Source organism: Neovison vison, chromosome 13, assembly GCF_020171115.1.
Source record: "Neovison vison isolate M4711 chromosome 13, ASM_NN_V1, whole genome shotgun sequence".
In the NCBI taxonomy this organism is placed as follows: domain Eukaryota; kingdom Metazoa; phylum Chordata; class Mammalia; order Carnivora; family Mustelidae; genus Neogale; species Neogale vison.
Genome location: NC_058103.1, coordinates 13,955,576 through 13,976,816, shown reverse-complemented (window position 1 = coordinate 13,976,816; position 21,241 = coordinate 13,955,576). Strand labels below are relative to the sequence as shown.

Below are 21,241 nucleotides of genomic sequence, written 5' to 3'. Positions count from 1 at the left end.
ACAAGTAAGTAACTATTTGTAGGACTTTGTTTTTTTTAAAGACTAACGTAATTGTATTGCTGTGAAAAAAAAAATTACTGACTTCTGACATACTATACTATTCTTCTTCCTTTTATCTTAGATTTATTTTAAGGCCCCTGGTTAAGGAATTAATTCAGTTCAAACTACACAACTTAGAGAATAACCTCAAAACTCTGGATAATTTCATTACTCTCAACCAGTCTTTTTTTTAAATTAGGAAAGATGGGAAAGTATTACAAGCAACAAGATAAAGACATGTACAAAACTTTTTGTAATTTAAAACTATACACATATACATCTTAAGGTACTTATCAGTTTAGTTGGTAAACATAAGCCATGTGCATTTTCAGATACAAATAAGACAATGCTCTTCTGCATAAATACTGGCTCTTGCATGGCACAATGCATGCAGCTATATGAGATAGTTGCATACACTGTGGCTCCTGAATACAACTTAGCAGTGATTTCATATTTCATAATTTCCTAAGTCTGAAAGCTATCTCTAACAGATACTAATTCAATAGGTATTTATTTCTTGATTTGCTGAACAAAATTTTTTTATTTAAAAATATTTTCTTGGGGCACCTGGGTGGCTCAGTGGGTTAAAGCCTCTGCCTTCAGCTCAGGTCATGATCCCAGGGTCCTAGGATTGAGCCCCACATCAGGCTCTCTGCTCAGCAGGGACCCTGCTTATTACCCCTCTCTGTCTGCCTCTCTGCCTACTTGTGATCTCTCTCTCTCTGTCAAATAAATGAATAAAATCTTTAAAAATATGTTCTTGAGTTGCCTTGGTGGCTCAATCAGTTAAGTGTCTGCCTTCAGCTCAGGTCATAATCTCAGGATCCTGGGACTGAGCTCAGCATCTGGCTTCCTGCTCAGCGGGGAGTCTGTTCTCCCTCTCCCTCTGCTCCACTCCTGCACTCTACCTGTCAATTAAGTAAGTAAATGTAATTGCTACACCCAACATGGGGCTCAAACTTACAACCCTGAGATCAAGAGCTTCATGTTCTACTGAGCCAGCCATGCACCCCTGGTTCAACTAATTCTTAAGAGCCTACTGTGTGTGCAAGATACTATGCTAGAAGCCAAAAATAATTCGATATTGGAAAAAGAAATCACCTTGCCCCGAAGCATTTAGCAAATACGGTAAGCAGTTACGCTACAGATAACTTCAAGTCAAGTCATAATGTGCAGTATTTTAAAACTACTCTGAGTTCCTTACTCTTCATCTGATCTTTCTTTTTTTAAAGTTAGCTCCACGCTGGGCATAGAGCCCAGAGAGGTGAACTTATGTCCCTGAAAACAAGAGTCGGATACTTAATCAACTGACCCACCCAGGCACCCCTTTATCCAATCTTCTTCTGCCAACTTACTACTTGGTATCTTGGATAAAAATGAGCAGCTTCACCCAAGGACTGTAAATATCTGTTAAAATTATTTACCAAAAGCATTGTAAACTATAATCATGGTGATATGTTTTTACTTTAAACCAATAATATATCCCAAGAAGGTCTTTGTGCAGCTTTTACAAAAATCCCCTCAGTAATACTATGCTTCTCCACAGGTTTTAAATGAAAAAATTAACCCGACACTAACTTGCACTGAACCTTAGGTCGTAAGACCCACATGGGCCAATTCAACCCAAACCCTCAGCTACTGATACCTAAATTCTTTATTATGGAAATATACTGTATGACAGAGCATCAAGTCTGTCACCAGCATCTTCCCCACATGCTAAATTCCTTTCCACGAACCCTCAACATCTCCAAGATTCTCTAAGCATAAAGGCAGAAACCGGGTGGGGTGCCTGGGTGGTTCAGTCAGTTAAGTGCCTGCCTTCAGCTCAAGTCATGATTCCAGGGTCCTGGGATGGAGTCCCAGCCTTGCATTCCTGCTCAGCGGGGAGTCGGCCTCTCCTTCTGCCCCTCCCCCAGCACTTGTGCATACACATGCTCTCTCAAATAAACAGAACTGTTAAAAACAAAGAAAAAAAGATAAAAGTGAGATTATATAAGTCTGAAGGCCTAGTCATTTAAAAATACTCATAAGCCACCAAATTCCCCACCACCACCATTTTAAATCAAATATAAGTATCAGTACAGCTAGTCTTACCTAAATTAGAAATAAAGCAGTTGGAATGAAGGAATTCACATTATCTTCTGAATAACTATTGCCCCTTGATCCATAGGGGTAATGTACATTTTTAGAAGGAGAGCTTATTAGCTGAAGTCTCTTACCCAATTCTTAATGTAAGAAAACCAAAAATAATCACATGTATCACAGAAGGAAAAGTTTGTGTTTCTTTTTTAGTCCAAGAGAACTACACAACTACTTGCGTTCTGTGTTCTGAATGACAGGAAAATGCCTGACTCAAGCACCACCACACAAGCTCCTCGAGGTCTCTGCTCACATCATCCATCTTAGATCACTGTTTTCCAGACTTCTCCCAACAGTCAACAATCAAGAAGAAAGAACAATACCCTCTCATATTTTATCTTGAAAAATCATGACAAATCTGTCATCTAGTCCCACAACAGTTATACTTGCTTAAATTATTTGAAAACAAATTTTTATCTGACAGAACAGCTAAACTTTTTCTTTTTACCAATATCGTTAAGTTAAATGGACATACCAGCAGATTACATCATGTCTGCTTGTGGCTTCAAGTACCTCTGGGCACCATGCCATGCACACCCAGAAGTCATGTCTGTTAATGTTTTAAATTCCATCTGTTTTGAAATAATTGTTCTATTTTTAATGGAGGTAGCTCCAATTCCATTTTTTTCCCCCAATGCCATTTTTGAAGATATAAACAGATTTAAATCATGGTTCCTCTCACTAATAGTGATTACAAATTAAAGTTACACAATTGTGCATTTCCTTATTTACATATATAGTGAAGTCATTTACTTCATGTTCAGAGTACATTATTTGCAATGTTACAAATCAAACCACCTCACCAGTTGATGATTAAACAACAGAGGGGGAAAAAAAAGACCCCCAGGGAATTACATAAAAACCTGAGAAGACATTAATTTCATTTAATTCCATCCTTTATTTTAAATAATTCAGCTACCACTACAAGGAAAATCTGGAAAGTCTTATTTCAGACAGTTGTTTTTTTGATGTGACAGGCTACACTGCTCATCTGCGATCTAATTGATACTATACAGAAACCGAGTATTATTATTTCTTTGTAAAGCTAGATAAAGAAAGAATGATCATCAGGTGAACGATGTAACTGCAACTGATACTCAATGAAGGATCATTCCATTCTTGCTATGGGCAAGACACTGTCTTAGGTTCTGTGCAAGTTCAAGAGAAAGACACACAGTCTGTGAACTTACTTGCCGTTTCTATCTTGTAATCAGATATGGAAATAAAGCAGGATATAAGGGGTGTGAGAGACAGAGATACCAACAATGTATGTTACAAAGCACCGACCTAACAGCAGTAAAAACCTGAAAACAAAGTGGGAAGAGGAATTAATTCTGCCTAAGAGAAATCGAAGGTAGGACTGACGACGGCTATTTGAATTAAACAGCACTATAATTAGAACTATATAGACAGAATTGCAACGGGGAGCTTGAATGGGCCCCAAGGACATGAGATGTCAGCAAAGAACGAAAGAAGTTTGTAGGGATACATGACTGACACATGCAGAATGACTAATAAGAAAAACCAGAACGGAAGACTGAATAAGCCTTGAATGCCATACTAAGAATATGGACTTTATACTCTAAGAAATTCAAAATCATTAAGGATGCATGAAAAGCAGGTTGATATAATTAGTTTTAGAAATAAAGGCAGTGGAGCGCCTGGGTGGCTTAGTCGTTAAGCATCTGCCTTCAGCTCAGGTCATGATCCCAGAGTCCTGGGATCGAGCCTCATATCAGGATTCCTGCTTGGGCTTCCAACTAGGCGACAAGCCTGCATCCCTCTCTCCACCTCCCCTCTCTGTGTTCCCTCTCTCTGTGTCTCTGTCAAATTAATAAGTAAAACCTAAAAAAGAAATGTAAGCAATGGTTTAATAGATGAGAGAAAAGAAAATGCAGAGAATCAGTTAAAATATTATTAGAAGTACAAAAAAAGATACAATTTAAAAAAGCTAATTATACAATACTTAGAACTCAATCCTGTATTTATGAAAGAAAAACAAATTCATATATTCCAATTGAAAACTATATTCATACACAGAAAAATCTCTGGAAGAATATACAACAAAAATGTCTGCAGTATGGGGCGCCTGGGTGGCTCAGTGGGTTAAGCCGCTGCCTTCGGCTCAGGTCATGATCTCAGAGTCCTGGGATCGAGTCCCACATCGGGCTCTCTGCTCAGCAGGGAGCCTGCTTCCCTTCCTCTCTCTCTCTGCCTGCCTCTCTGCCTACTTGTGATCTCTCTCTCTCTCTCAAATAAATAAATAAATAAATCTTTAAAAAAAAAAAAAAAGTCTGCAGTGGTTCCTAATGGTGATGGGATTACTAGTGGTACCTAATTCCTTCTTTATAGTTTGCTTTATGAATTTTTTACAAAGAATATACAATGTTATTTGGAAAGGAGGGAGGGTTAATACCAAGAAAGCTGTTTCTATTTCCAATGAGAATGAAAACCTTAAAGCAGCAAAAAGGATTTTTTGGTTTTTTGTAGAAACAATAAAGTAACAATAAACCTACTTTAAATCCATCACGATTGAAGTTCCAAAAGGTAATAGGAAATACACCAGGTTTTTGTTATTTTTTGTTTTGTTGAAAAAGAATAATGATATATACAACACAACATGTAAAAATTTCTTTTACTTTATCTTCGCTTAATATGGCTGCCAATCTGAGGTAAGTAAAAAGACTTATTTTCATTTATTTTAGAACTTTTTTTTTTTTGAGGATACACTTTTTTTTCAAGGCTCCACGTCCAGCACTGAGCCCAACACAGAGCTTGAACTCATGACCCTGAGCTCGAGACCTAACCTGAGATCAAGAGTCAGATGTGTTAACTTGTGTACTTCTAAAAGCGAAGGCAACTAATTAAAATTAATGTGCAGGTTGAAATATATTTTGTTGTACTTACTTACAAAGCTGCCTTAATGAATTAGCTCTGTTTGGAATAGTCTGTACCAGTGTTTTTTCTGGCAAGTTAACCTTGTCCAGCCTCCCTCACTACCTTCATACCAACCTGGAACAAGCAAACCAACAGTCATCCACCCATTATGGGTAGATAAAAGATTGAAAGTAACTATAAGCTATAAAAATACCCTCCTGCATTTTAGCCACAAGGACGTATGATGAGGATGATCCTGGGAAGCCCCATAGCAGATTCACTTATAAGAAGTATTTACACTGGAAGAACACAGTTGGCCTTAGAAAAGATAACACTGTAGACACATACCCCATTAGAAGCTTTCTTCTTTGCTTTCCATTCATCTAGTTGTGCCTTTGTCTTTGCATCAACTTTAACAAGGAGCTTCTTTTCTCCAATCTGCAGGTCATGCAATAACCTGAGCGCGCGGAGGGTAGACTCGGGTTCCTTATACTCACAGAAGCCAAAGGCTAAAAACGGATGTAAAGAATTACTGAAATATCAATACAGTTGTGAAAACAAAGTATTTATGGACAATTAAAATCATCAGAGACCAAATGTTCTACTAGCAGAATTACTCATGTTGTCACTCCTCCCTTTCCTTCAATTACCCTTCATCATTTTATCTTTAGCACCCTCAAACTATGACAAGAAAAAAAGAAAACAAAAACAGGGCAAAGAAGAAAAATTCTAATCAAGCAAACTGCTACCTATTAGAAGTGCTAATATTTACCAGAAGCAGCAGATTTCAGAACTGAGTCTTTTATTTCCTGAATCCATTCCATCAGACCTCCTCAGCTAGTGACAACAGCCTCCTTAAACTATCATAAGAACTTCCTTTTTTTTAATAGGATGCTTCTCCTGTTTTTTAAGATTTATCTTCTTATTTTAGAGACAGTGTGGGAGAATGGTGCATGCCTGTGAGCACAGGAGGAGAGGCAGAGGAAAAAAGGAGAGAATCTCAGGCAAACCACCCCCCCACCCCAGTGAGGAGGCGGACACAGATGGACGCCTCACCAACTGAGCCACCAAGGCACCCCACAAGCACTTTTCAATTCTGAGAAGTTAAACTACAAATGTACTGACCTTTCACCCTCATAGTAAGTTTAATCTTTCTCTTTTTTAATTTTAATAACTAGTCTCACCATTATTACCATGCCTTTAAACCAGAGATATTAGAACAAACACTTTAAAGGAGTAATCTAGGGGCACCTGGATGGCTCAGTGGGTTGGGCCTCTGCCTTCAGCTCAGGTCATGATCTCAGGATCCTGGGATCGAGCCCCACATCGGGCTCTCTGCTCAGCGGGGAGCTTGCTTTCCCCTTTCTCTCTGCCTGCCTCTCTGCCTATTTGTGATCTCTCGCTCTCTGTCAAATAAATTTTAAAAAATTTTTTTAAATCTTGAAAAAAGAAAAAGAGTAACCTAAAAATTGAAAATAAAACAAACGAATCAAAATACGTACAGTTAAGGACGCAAACACACAGAGATGAACTATTCAGAGTGATTTTAAAACAACAAATTTGACCACAGGTTTTTTGAGTGATGTATCTTAAGACAAAAGACTTGCCAATTAAAAAGAAAATTTCTATCATCATATCGTTGATGATTAGCAGTCTTAAACCTTTGTACATGAAGTATGAGATGAAGCAAGCCCATAATTAATTTAATAGTCTATCATCCCAATGTCCTTGAAACTAAGAATTTTCAGTATGGGGGGGGGGAGATACATTACAGAAAAGGTTAAATAAAAACCTTTAAGTCCTGAATGTAATCTAATGTGCACTGGAAAAACGTAAAGGCAAAGACTAAACAAGTGTTTTTTTTTTTTTTTTTTAAATATTTATTTAAGTACTTGCTAAACCCACCCTGGGGCTCGAACTCATAGCCCCGAGATCAAGAGTTTCACGGCCCAAGATCAAGAGCTGCACGCTCCTTGACTGAGACAGCCCGGCTCGCCAAGACTAAACAAGTCTTATGAGGATACCTAACTTTAGTTGGTGGTTTTTAAAAGCATTTCCCACTAAAAAGAACCTGAGTTCCTTAAAGAAATGGCTAATCCTAAGCATGGGACAGAAAAACTTCTATGGGTCCTGGGTGGCTCAGTCCTCATGGTTCTGCCTTCAGCACAGGTCATGATTCCAGTCTTCTGGGATCAAGCCCCGAATCAGGCTCCCTGCCCTGTGGAAGGCCTGCTTCTCCCTCTCCCACTCCCCCTACTTTTGTTCCCTCTCTAGCCGTCTGTCAAATAAATAAATAAATAAAATCTTTAATAAAAAGAAAACCGGGGGAAAAAAAAAAAAAACTTCTAGATGACTTTATAGAGCTAACTTAAAACAATTTAAGCTTCACTAGTGAGAATGACAATTCTTATTAAATGTAAGAAACTGAATATGCTTCAATCCTTAAGTTCAAATGCTTCTTAAAAAATGTCACTGCAAGGCGCCTGGGTGGCTCAGTGGGTTAAAGCCTCTGTCTTCGGCTCGGGTCATGGATCTCAGGGTCCTGGGATTGAGGCCCGCATCGGGCTCTCTGCTCAGCAAGGAGCCTGCTTCCCCCTCTCTCTCTGCCTGCCTCTCTGCCTACTTGTGATTTCTATCAAATAAATAAATAAATAATCTTTAAAAAAAAAAAAATGTCATTGTTGGGGTGCCTGGGTGGCTCAGTGGGTTAAGCCTCTGCCTTCGGCTCAGGTCATGATCTCAGGGTCCTGGGATCGAGTTCTGAATCAGGCACTCTGCTCAGCAAGAAGCCTGCTTCCTCCTCTCTCTCCGCCTGCTGCTCTGCCTACTTGTGATCTCTCTATATCCGATAAATATGATTTTTAAAAAAAAGTCACTGCTGAGGCACCTGGGTGGCACAGTCGGCAGAACATTCGACTCTTGACCTCAGCCCAGTCTTGATTTCAGGGTCATGAATTCAAGCCCTGCACTGGGTTCCACACTGGGCGCGGAGCCTACTTTAAAAAAATAAGTCACTGCTTGGGGTGCCTGGGTGGCTCAGTGGGTTAAAGCCTCTGCCTTTGGCTCAGGTCGTGATCCCAAGGTCCTGGGATGGAGCCTCGCATCGGGCTCTCTGCTCAGCAGGAAGCCTGAGTCCCCGCCTCTCTCTGCCTGCCTCTTTGCCTACTTGTGATCTCAGTCTGTCGAATAAATAAATAAAATCTTAAAAAAAAAAAAAAAAAAGTCACTGCTAAATGATGCTAAAGGCATCAATACATTCTTTTGAAAAATGAAAGAACCGCAGCATTTACCCTGTTTTCCTTAAATAAATTAATTCTGATAAGGAAGATTTGTACTTCAATGAAGGAAATATTCTTCAAAATAGACTAGCACATTTTGCAGCCCTCCAATGAATGAACCAATCCAGGAATAGACAACAGCTGCTACAACAAAAATTTTAAAAAATTAAGAAAATAGTGTCTCATGATGAAGAACACTGCCTTTAAAATATTCTTACAAATGAAAAACAAAAGCACATGCAAACTCAAATCTGATTGAATCTCAAGATACAAGCAGTTTACATAAAATAAAGAGGACAGAAAAGCACTGGCACATTATTCTATTAGACCTGCAATCAGTAAATCCACACTCCAGAAATGCTACTGAGCAAATGAACCACTTTCTTCCACAAAGATTTCCAAACGAAGAGAGAACTTAAAATATTAAAAGAGACTCAAAAATATGCCAACCAATTGCAATATGCAGACTATATATGGATCCTCTATCAACTATTAAAAGACTTGATATTTGCAACAACTGGACATCAGAAAACTGACTCAGGATATTAAGAAAAAAAGTTAGTTTTTGAAAGTCTTATAATAGCATTTTCAGTATGTTTTTAAAAAACTCTTATGTCGGGGCGCCTGGGTGGCTCAGTGGGTTAAGCCACTGCCTTCGGCTCAGGTCATGATCTCAGAGTCCTGGGATCGAGTCCCGCATCGGGCTCTCTGCTCAGCAGGGAGCCTGCTTCCCTCTCTCTCTCTGCCTGCCTCTCCGTCTACTTGTGATTTCTTTCTGTCAAATAAATAAATAAAATCTTTAAAAAAAAAAAACTCTTATGTCTTAGGCACACATGCCAAGATACTTACAGGCATAATGATGGACGCTTGGGATTTCTTAAGAAGAGTATGAGGAGGGAAGGACAGAGTACAGATTAAGCACAATTGGGCATCAGTTGATAAATGTTAAAGCCAGGTGATAAGTATATAGAAATTTATTGTGTTTTAATTTTATATATGAATTTTCCCATAAAAAATACTGTTTAAAGAATGCACTGTTTAAAGAATACTGAGCACCTGGGGCGCCTGGGTGGCTCAGTGGGTAAAGCCTCTGCCTTCGGCTCAGGTCATGATCCCGGGGTACTGGAATCGAGCCCCACATCGGTCTCTCTGCTCAGCGGGGAACCTGCTTCCCCCTCTCTCTCTCTGCCTGCCTCTCTGCCTACTCATGATCTCTGTCAAATAAATAAATAAAATCTTTAAAAAAAAAAAAAAGAATACTGAGCACCTGGGTAGCTCAGTGGGTTAAGTCTCTGCCTTCAGCTCAGATCATGATCTCAGGGTCCTGGGATCGAGCCCCGCATCGGACTCTCTGCTCAGCAGGGAGTCTGCTTCCCACCCCCCTCTCTCTGCCTGCCTCTCTGCCTGCTTGTGATCTCACTCTGTGTGTCAAATAAATAAATAAAATCTTTAAAAAAACAAAAAAAGCAAGCACATCAAACAGGTGCTTTTATGAACAAGTATGAAAAGAACAATTTGCTTCTAAGACTAACAGGTCATCTCACCACCTGTTCTGCTTTCTTCCTAAGTCGTAATTGTTGATCATATACTCCTGCTCTGAGAAAAAAAGGACTTTTCAAAATAACATTGTAAAAAAACAGTCTGAGTAATTTTTCCTCTCCTACCTCTTTCCTGTTAATACTTTTCCACTTTCTAATCTCAACTCAGCTAAATCTTCCAAATGCCTTTAATCCTATTCCAGTAAGGAGGAAGACAAGAAGTGCTGACAGAATACTCCCATGGTTAAGGGCAATGAGAGCAAAACATGCAACAAGTGACTTAAGCACACAAGTTAAAATGATCTCAGTAAGAAAAAATTACCTACCTTGAAGTTTTCCAGATGCACCTTGTACTCTCTTCCAGCTCAAAACCAAGCCACATTTCTTAAAGAGAAAAATAAAACAAAAAATGATCATCACCATTTGACAAATCAACTAATCAGTAATGAATGTAAGAACACAGCTGGTATTTCCACCAGGAGGAAAATATAAGCAAAAATTTGAAAAAATCGTAACACCTGTTAATTTTTTTTAAAATTCCCTCAATTCCCACATATCTATTATATAAAAGAAATATATAATACATCATTTAAAAGAAAAATATAAATTCTTACAAATTCTTATTTGCAGAAAATTGACTACCTTTTAGATTTTATTTATTTTGGGGGTGGGGAGAGAGTGAAAAAGAATGGGAAGAAGAACAGAGAGGAAGGGGTAGGGAGAGAATCCCAAGCAGACTCCGAGATGGGCGAGGAGTCCAACGTGGGGATCCATCTCACTGAGATTACAACTTAAGCAGAAAACAAGAGTCAGAAACTCAACCAACTTAACTATCCAGGCACCCCTTGACTACCTTTTAATAAATTAGAAATTTTACAGCATTATTTATCCTACCCAAAATGTATACATTAAAAAAACAAAATTACCAGTATTATAATATTTACTAAAAAACTACAGTCAATTCAAGTAAATACTGAGTCCATAAAGATTATGTTTCAAAACATACATCTGTATTATAAAGAACTTTTCAAAAATATTTTTTTCTTTTTTTGGGGTGCCTGCGTGACTGGCTCAGTGGGTTAAGCCTCTGCCTTTGGCTCAGGTCATGATCTCAGAATCCTGGGATCCCAAGCCCCACGGGCTCTCTGCTCAGCAGGGGGTCTGCATCCTTTCCCTCCCCCACCTCTCTGCCTACTTGTGATCTGTCAAATAAATAAATAAAATCTTTTTTAAAAACAGATTTTAAGGGCGCCTGGGTGGCTCAGTGGGTTAAGCCGTTGCCTTCGGCTCAGGTCATGATCTCAGGGTCCTGGGATCGGGGCCCGTATCGGGCTCTCTGCTCAGCAGGGAGCCTGCTTCCTCCTCTCTCTCTGCCTGCCTCTCTGCCTGCTTGTGATCTCTCTCTGTCAAATAAATAAATAAAATCTTTTAAATAAATAAATAAATAAAATAAAAACAGATTTTAAGATTTTATTTATTTGACAGAGAGAGAGAGAGAGAGAGAGACAGAGCAAGCATGAGCAGGGGGAATGGCAGGAAGGGGAGAAGCAGGCTCCACACTGAGCAAGGAGCCCGATGTGAGGCTCGATCCCAGGACGCTGGCATCAAAACCCAAGCCAAAGGCAGCCGCTTAACCGACTAAGCCACCCAGGTACCCCTAAAGATCTTTTTTTTTTAAGTTTTCATTTATTTATTTGATAGAGAAAGATCACAAGTAGGCGGGGGGGTGGGGGTGGCTCCCTGTTGAGCATAGAGCTGGATACGGGCCCAATCCCAGGACCCTATCCCAGGACCCTGAGATCACAACCCCAGCCAGAAGCTTAATCCACTGAGCCACGTAGGTGTCCCACCCCTAAAGATTTTTTTTGCCCCTAAAGATTTTTTTTAAAGTAATCTCTATACCCAACGTGGGGCTCAGACTCACAACTCTGAGATCAAGAGTCGCATGATCTACTGACTGAGCCAGCCAGGCGCCCCTTTTAACATGGAAAAATGCCTGACATGGGATGCAAAAATAACATGGGACACAGAATTCCAGATAATATAGTAAGACTTTATGTAAAGAAAAAAATTTCCATAAATCAGAAATATTAATAGGGCAGGTTGTCTGAAGAGTAAAACATTACATTTTGTTTACTTTCAAAGTTTTTAAACAATATTTCTTTGTTTTACTGAAGAGATATTTATTTGAGAGAGAATGCACAAGCAGGGAGGGGGCAGAAGGAGAGGGAGAGAATCTCAAGCAGACTCCTCTGAACAGGGAGACCAACACAGGGCTCGATCCTAGAACCCTGAGATCATGACCTGGGCTGAAACCAAGAGTTGGACACTCAACTGACTACACCACCGAGGCGCCCCAAACATTATTTCTAATTATTAAAGTAAAAACTAGAAGGTTAGGGAGAAAAGTTATTTGTGGGAAATGGTAACTGAAGATTGCCTGTCAAAGCTTAGAGAATGCATGAATTTTTCACATTTCCCTTCAGAGAAACCAATAAAATGATGATTATCTAGGAATATAAAAGATAAAAATCCATGAGGTCAAACATAATATGGGTAAACCGCAGCAGCAGTCAACAGAATTTTGAAAAGAAAAAACACAAATGCAAGGATGGGAACTCATTCAGTAGAGCAAAGAAGGCTAGAACTCCCAAGTACCTACAGATGAAGGTACTCATAAGAATTAGGCTAATTGATTCTACAACCCCAAGACATCTGGACTGGAGGTAAAATGTACACACAGCAGAGAATGGGGCCGAAGCACGAGGCTGAATAAAAACAGGTGCTTGTGGAGTGCCTGGGAGGCTCAGTCAGTTCAGTGTCTGCCCTTGGCTCAGGTCATGGTCTCAGGGTCTGAGGATCAAGAGATCCCCAGGTTTCCTGCCCAGTGGGGAGTCTGCTTTTCCCTCTACCCCCATCCCCCGTGCTCTCTTTCCCAAATAAAATCTTAAAAACAAACAAACAAAACCAGGTGATTGCCTGACAATATGAATATAGAATAATCAAAGCCTCGACTTCTTTTCAAGCCAACGACTTTACTCCTCACCCCTCGAGAAGACAGCCTGCAGGCTTTACAGGCAACTATACTTAATCTCCATCCTCAGGGAAGACAGAATGAAGTTGCGTGAAGAAAGTGAAAAGAACAGGCTTTGGATACAGAGCAGCAGATAGCTATGAAAGATCAGGATGGGACACAGAACGGGTAACAAAGAAAGTAAAAGTATACGATACACTTCAATGCAGTTCTTCCCCCCCCCAACCCCATATAGGCAGCCAATCATATACTCACTAGGCAAGAAACTGGAAGTTTTCTAGAGAAACCAATCAGCCCTCAGGAAAAGAACTCCATATACTAACATTCAAAACCTCTAGCTGCTGGCTAGATTACAATGATGCTCACTATTTTAAAAACCCACCTTATGCATACAAAACCTTTTCTTTTAAATTTCAATAAATCTCTACACCCAAAATGGGTCTCAAACTCAACCCCAAATCAAGAGACGTGCGCTCCACTCACTGAGCCAGCCAGGTACCCCCAAAACACTTCAATTCCTAACTCGAATCTGAAGACAATCCTTGATCAGACATTCAAAGAATGCCTTAAATGAGAAATGAAGGGAAGCGATAAATTCAGGAATGAAGCTGAAAAAGAAAACATTGTGCTGCAGGTATGTCAGGAACAGGTTTAAGAAGTGGCTCTGCAGCACCTAGCTGGCTCAGCTGGTTAAGGGTCTGGCTCTTGATTTCAGCTCAGGTCTTTATCACAGGGTTGTGTGTTCAGGTCCAGCTGGGCATGGACCCTACTTAAAACAAACAAACAAAAAAATGAAAACAAAAAAAGGGGGGGGGAGGGAAAGAGAGAGATTTCAACTAGGAAATATAAATGTATATATATCTCCTCCACACACATGCACACAAATATTCATGATACCCAAGAAGTAGAAACAACTCAATTGTCCATCAACTGATGAATGGATAAATAAAATGTGGTATATCCATTAGAGAGAATATTTGGTCATAAAAAAGGAATGAGATACTGATATATGCTACAATATAGATGAAGCCTGAAAACAATATATTAAATGAAAAAAGACAAAACACGAAAAAATATATATTCTGTGATTTTGTTTATACCAGATGCCCGGAATAGGCAAATCTATACCAACAGAAAGAGTGGTTGCCATATGCAACGGGAAATTACTTATAGAATACAGGGTTTCTACTTGGGACGATGAAAATGTTCTGGAATTTATTACAGGGTGAAGTTTGTACAAGTTTCTGAATATACTAAAACCCACTGAATTATACATTATAAAAGGATGAATTTTAAGGTCTATAAATTATATCACATAAAGATGGGTTTTCAAAAAATATTTTATTTATTTCTTCATGAGAGGCAAAGGGAGAAGCAGGCTCTCCACTGAGAAGGGAGCCTGATGCAGGACTCCATCCCAGGACCCTGGTATCATGACTGAGTTGAAAGCAGGTGCTTAACCATCTGAGCTACCCAGGTGCCCCACAATAAAGATGGTTTTTTAAAAATGTCCTCCCAATGTTCCACCTCAGGAAAAAATTGGCATAATCTTGTGAAACTGAAGAAAACATGCCCTAAGACTCAAAAATTCCACTTCGAAAAGAATACATGATAGAATTTTTTTCATGTGACTGAGGAAGACAATCACCAATAATAACACAACCAAACACAGTATCAAGAAACAGAAACAGGCCATATAACCATCATTGGAAAACCGACAATTAATGGTGCATTTCTACAATGCAACGTTATACAGCAGTAATAAATAAGTAGAGTTATATATATGTTAGGTGAAAAAAGCAATTATCGAGTACAGAATAAAAACCTGTGAATTGTGGATTTTTATGAATACATAAATATGTAATTAAAGTAAAAAAACAGGGCCACCTGGGTGTAAGCATCCACCTTCAACTCAGGTATTGATCCCAGGGTCCTGGGATCCAGCCCCGTGTCAGGCTCCCTGCTCAGCGGAGAGCTGGTTTCTCCCTCTGCCTCTGCGGCTCCCCCTGCTGGTGCTCTCTCACTCTCTCTCACTCACTCTCAAGTAAATAAAATCTTTAAAAAAATAAAGTAAAAAATACACAAAGGAATGATAAACACCAAATTTAGGATAATGGGTGACCCTGATGATTACCTCTGTGGAAGAAAGAAGTAGGCATGAGGGCCAACTGTAATGTTTTACTTCTTTGGGAAAAACATCTGAAGCTAGTATCACAATACTGAATGCGACAAAGCTAGGTTTTGTGGTGTTTATTTTCTAAACTTTTTTTTTTTTTTAAAGATTTTATTTACTTGAGAGAGAGAATGAGAGAGAGAGAATGAGAAGGGGGGGGGGGTTCGAGGAAGAAGGAGATTCCCTGCCGAGCAGGGGGCCCAATGCAGAACTCAATTCTGGGACTCCAAGATCATGACCTGAGCCACCCAGGTGCCCCTGAACATGTTTTAACACAAGGATCATACAACTTACAAAACAGAAACAGCAAGAAAATCAAGAAGGAAAAGATTTTAAAATAAATTCTCTAAAAAACAGTGGAGGGCATCTGGGTGACTCAGCGGGTTAAGCCTCTGCCTTCGGCTCGGGTCATGATCCTGGTATACTGGGATCAAGCCCCACATCGGGCTCTCTGCTCTGCAGGGAGCCTGCTTCCCCCCCTCTCTCTACCTGCCTCTCTGCCTACGTGTGATCTCTGTCTGACAAATAAATAAATAAGTAAAATCTTTAAAAAAAAAAAATAGTGGAGATTATGGAGAGGGAGTACCAGTACTCTTATTTTTCATTATAAAATCATTCAGTGTTATTTCAGTTAATGCTCATTTCTCACCAAGGTAACAATTTTTCAATGAAAACAAAAAGGAAAACCACTGACTTCATGAATGCAAAAGAACTTACTATTTATCCTCAGAATAAAAACCTTAAAAGTAATTAATTCCCCACTAAACACTAAAATCATTGTTTTAAAGGCTGCCAGGGAGAGACCTGCAAAAGGACACAACTCAAATGGTCTCAAAACATTAACCCAGAGGTCACTTATTAATGACAAAAGGAAACAAGGTAACCTCACAACAGAGAGCTGGGACCACCATGTATCTAAACTGAGCATTACCAAACGCAGGACCAAGAGACACCATATACCTCTAATTATGCTGCACTGAGGACATCACCCATGAACCATTCGTACAAAAAATGCTTACTCTGAATCTATGAGCAAATAGATTTGCAAAAGATCTGGACTCTTCAAAAAATGTTAATGTCATGAAAGTCATAAACAAAACAAGCAAAAAAACAAAAACAAAAAAACCCAACAGGGAGCACCTGGCTGACTCAGTCATTAAGCCTCTGCCTTGGGCTCATGTCATGATCCTGGGGTCCTGGGCTTGAGCCCCACATCAGGCTCCCTATTCTGCCGGAAGTCTGCTTCTCCCTCTCCCACTCACCCTGCTTATGTTCCCTCTCTTGCTATTTCTCTGTCAAATAAATAAATAAAACATTAAAGAAAAAAAAAAAAAGACAAAGGTATTCTGTATTACAGAAGTTGTCTAAAGAGGTATGACAATTCAACGCAATGTATAATCCTTGAATGAATCATAGAAAATAGATATATTTAGTTAACAATACTGTATTGGGGGAAAAAGAGCAATACTGTATCAGCTTAAATTTAAATGTGATGATGGTTTTATGATCATATAGGAGAATGTCCTTGGTCTTAGGAGACAGGAGAAGTACTCAGAGATGGAAATGTCATGTCACAACTTACTCTCCAATTACTGAGGAAAAAAAGTTTGTGTGTGTGTAGAAAGCATGTGGCAAAAATGTGTTATAAGAATGTTCATTTTGCTTCTTATTCAACTTTTTTGCAGAACTGAAATTTTTCAAAATAATAATCAGAATCCTCTTCCTGCTTTTTCATAAATTTGAAATCTGTAACAATAAAATTTAAAAGTGAGAATCCATTTAACTTACAGCAAGGAGCTGTCTTATAAGCATGTCTGAGGCTTTCTCAGAAATGTTGCCAACAAAAACTGTAGTAGTGGGACCACAATTTTCATCATTTTCTTTAGCCTTTAAGCCTGGGTGATCCTTTCTTGCTCCCAAATGCTTTCCGACCATGGACACAGTGGGTACTAAAACCTAGAATGAAAAAAAGCAATAAAATTGGAACTGGCAATTAAATTTCCTATCATGTTTAAAGTAACATGTTTTTAGTCTAAAAACAATTTTAAAGTACTAAATATACAGCACATTATTAAAAGTTCTACATATTTAATCTAAAGCTTCTATCATTTTTCATTAATACAAATTTATTCATGACAAGTTTCACTATTAGATTACCTTTTTTTCTTTTTCTTTCTTTTTTTTTTTTTTGCAACAAGATTTGAGAGGACACACACACAAGAGGGGGGAGTGACAGAGAGGAAGAGAGAATCTCAACTCCCTTCGGAGCCCCAATGTGGAGCTAGCGACCCATGAGATCCAACAACACTGAGATCATGATCTGAGTCAAAGTCAAGTCAGATGTTTAACCAACTGAGCTATCCAGGCACCCCAAATTACCTTTTGAAAACATCTTTGAAAAGAAAATAAAAATAGCTTGGATGGAAATTTTGTTAATATTTAAGACCTAATTCTAAATGTCTAAGACACCATAAATCATTTAAAATTATCAAATATCAAATATATCCAGGACCTTCTTCACAACTTTACTCTGTACTAATATAAAAGCAAATTTCCAGGGTACCTGGCTGGCTCAGTCAGTTAAGTGTCTGACTTTTTTTTTCCCCTTATTTATTTATTTGACAGACAGAGATCACAAGTAGGCAGAGAGGCAGGCAGAGAGAGAGGAGGAAGCAGGCTCCCTGCTGAGCAGAGAGCCCGATGTGGGACTCGATCCCAGGAACCTGGGATCATGACCTGAGCCGAAGGCAGAGGCTTAACCCACTGAGCCACCCAGGCGCCCCGTAGGTGTCTGACTCTTGATTTCAGCTCAGGTCATGACTTCAGGGTCCTGGGATACAGCCCGCATCAGGCTCCGTGATGAGCAGTCAGTCTACTTCTCCCCGCCCCCATCTCCTTCTGCCCCTTCCCCACTTGTGCTTGCTCTAAAATAAGTAAGCCTCCCCAAATTTTTTTTAAGTAAGCACAAATTTTAATTATCCCCACTAATCCTCTGACAGAGCATCTGAATACTCATAGTACTCTCCAACACTTAGATTTTACTTTTATCCGTTAATTACACTTTTATTTTCCCTTTAGAACTTTCAACTTCCCAGAGGAAGGAATAAACCTCATTTTTTTTTAATATTTTATTTATGTATTTGTCAGACAGAGATCACGAGTAGGCAGAGAAGCAGGCAAAGAGAGAGGGGGAAGCAGGCTCCCTGCCGAGCAGAGAGCCTGATGCGGGGCTCAATCTCAGGACCCTTGAGATCATGACCTGAGCAGAAGGCAGAGGCTTAACCCACTGAGCCACCCAGGAGCCCCAATCCTACTCATTTTTGTATCTGGAACTAAATTTAGCAAAACATGAACAGTAGGCACTGAATAAATAATGGTTAACTGAGGGAGCTCTTCCACACCCCACCTTTTCCTATACTGAAATGCAAGAGAGTAAGAGTACCTGCCATGTAGAGGTTTCCCAAAATGACCAAACAGTGGGTATCCAATGCAAGAAAAATTGGACTCCCCCCTTGGTCTGCAGAACCATATCTTCTCAGTGGTCTGCCTCACAGCAGATTCCTGTTTGCCACAGAGTTACCATCTCCTTTTTAAAATGAGTAACACTCCCTTTCCTCCCTCTTCAAAACCCACTGATAGAAAAAGAATTAAAGTAATGAAATCCACGCCCCCCCATGGTGGAATTCCAGAAGTTTGATACTCTACCACTTAACTCAAAGAAAAATCCTGGTTAAACAACAGTTAAGGGGTGCCTGGGTGGCTCAGTGGGTTAAAGCCTCTGCCTTCAGGTCAGGTCATGATCCCAGGGTCTCAGGATCGAGCCCTGCATCGGGCTCTCTGCTCCGCAGGGAGCCTGCTTCTTCCTCTCTCTCTGCCTGCCTCTCTGCCTACTTGTGATCTCTCTCTGTCAAATAAATAAAATCTTTAAAAAAAAACAACAACAACAGTTAAGAGGGTTCTTATTCATTCATGTGTTACAGCTTAAAGTATACAAAAGCTCTGATGAATGTAAAGAATTAAGACTTAAGAAGACTGAATAATAGGGACGCCTGGGTGGCTCAGTCAATTAGGAAGCTGCACATCGGGCTCCTTGCTCATCACAGAGCCTGCTTCTCCCTCTGCCTGCTTTTCCCCCTGCTTGTGTTCTCTCTCTCTCTCTCTAATAAATAAAATCTTAAAAAAAAAAAAAAAAGACTGAATAATAAAACACTTTAGCAGAGTAAAGACTTCAAGAAAACTTTACAAAGCTTAAAGATATCATACCAGAGGACAGAAAAAAATTGTTTGGAAGGGGCTAAAAATTTAGGTAGATGAGAGAAAAGAATGGAATACATTCAACACAAATTTCACTTCAAAATTTAAGTTTCTATAAGGATCATTTCTAGTTTTTTCTTTTTTTCATTTATGAGATTAAACGTGCCTTGATCATTCTATCTCCCAGGACCAAGATAAGAATAGGGAATGATGAAAGACCCAATGAACTAAATCTAATATAACAAGTTTAAGAAGAGTCTAGAGAATCTAAGGTAAATCATAAACTGTTTAGGGACCTTATTTTATTTTTTTTAAGGACCCTATTTTAAAGGCAACTGCATAATATGCATAGCTGAGTGAAAATGATAGTCAAGTAGTATGGTATACATGCTCTCCCTATTATTCTTCTAAATACTAAAAATAATTTATTAGGTTTGTTGTTTTGTTTTTTTTTTTTTTAGCTTTAAATGCACTAAACATGCGGCACATGGGTGGCTTGGTCCTTAAGCATCTGCCTTCAGCTCAGGTCATGATCCCAGGCTCCTGGGACTGGACCCCACATCAAGCTCCTTGCTTGGCGGGAAGCCCGCTTCTCCCTCTCCCACTCCCCCTGCTTCTGTTCCCTCTCTTGCTTCATCTCTGTCAAATAAGTAATAAAATCTTTAAATAAATAAATAAATGTAGTAACACTACTGTATCTCTTTCTTCCTCCTTAAAATTATACTTACAGTTGGAGCAGGAGCCATAATGCTCATTGGTACAGGAATCATTGGGGTCCCTAAGAAAAAAGCACATTAAATCTTATGAATATAAGTAAATATGACTATATTCTATATTACATGGCACATATCTCAGGATCCTGGGATCGAGCCCCACATCGGGCTCTCTGCTCAGCAGGGAGCCTGCTTCCTCCTCTCTCTCTCTCTGCCTGCCTCTCTGCCTACTTGTGATCTCTGTCAAATAAATAAATAAAATCTTTAAAAAAAAAAAAAATAGGTATCCTCACTCACAGTTAATTTAAGTAGAAACATATGACTAATGAAAATTAGATTATTGATGAATGTCTTATTTTCAAAAGCAATGTGGTACAGGCTGGTCTATGTAAACTTACACAACAAAAAACTATTCTAAAAGCAAGACGACTACCACTATAGCATACTTCTGTCTCAGGAGTTTAAAAATCTGGAGAGGTCCTGATTCATGTTCATCTGATTCAGTACATCCTGAAAACCAGTAATTTATGCAAATACAGATTCACTAATGAGTAAACACTGTATTAATGAATTCTTTAAAAGTTAAAAAAAAAAAGTATCCAATGAGAAATTAATCCAGAAACCTTGAAAGAATCTTGTTATGGCTGTTTCTTTAATAAAAACAAAAATCAGGGTGCCTGGGTGACTCAGCTGGTTAAGCACCTGCCTTCAGCTCAAGTTATGATCCTGGGCTCCTGGGATCAAGTCCCTCATCAGGGTCCCTGCTCAGCATGGGATCTGCTTCTCCCTCTGACACTCTTCCCTCTCATGCTCTCGCTCTCAAAAAAATAAAATCTTTTTTAAAAAATTTTTAAATTCAAAAAAATTTTTAAAAATGCAAAAAATATGACCAGTAATCTCAGTGTCAAAGAAAATCCATAAATCATCTGTTGGATGCACTGAGGGTTTAAGAGGTGTCAATGGGGGACACCTCGGTGGCTCAATCGGTTAAATGGCTGCCTTCAGCTCAGGTCATGATCCCAGGGTCCTGGAATCCAGCCCCACATCGGGATCCTTGCTCATCGAGGAGCCTGCTTTTCTCTGCCTCTGCCTGCCACTCTACCTGCTTCTGCTCTCTCTCTGACAAAGAAATAAATATTTAAAATAAAAAAAATAGAGGGGTCAATGGGTTAGTAATAACTACATTTTTGTTTTAA

At 39.3% G+C, this 21,241-nt stretch overlaps 1 protein-coding gene across 1 annotated transcript in view; it reads right to left on the bottom strand.

Moving 5' to 3' along the window:
- RBM25 (RNA binding motif protein 25) overlaps window positions 1–21,241 on the bottom strand; it is a 59,538-nt gene that overhangs the window by 23,436 nt on the left and 14,861 nt on the right. The window contains exons 3-6 of the mRNA XM_044231209.1: window positions 20,061–20,110; window positions 16,867–17,034; window positions 10,198–10,255; window positions 5,404–5,564 (exon numbers count right to left, since the gene is read on the bottom strand). Coding sequence (XP_044087144.1) covers window positions 5,404–5,564; window positions 10,198–10,255; window positions 16,867–17,034; window positions 20,061–20,110 — 437 coding nt within the window. The remainder of the gene's footprint in view (window positions 1–5,403; window positions 5,565–10,197; window positions 10,256–16,866; window positions 17,035–20,060; window positions 20,111–21,241) is intronic.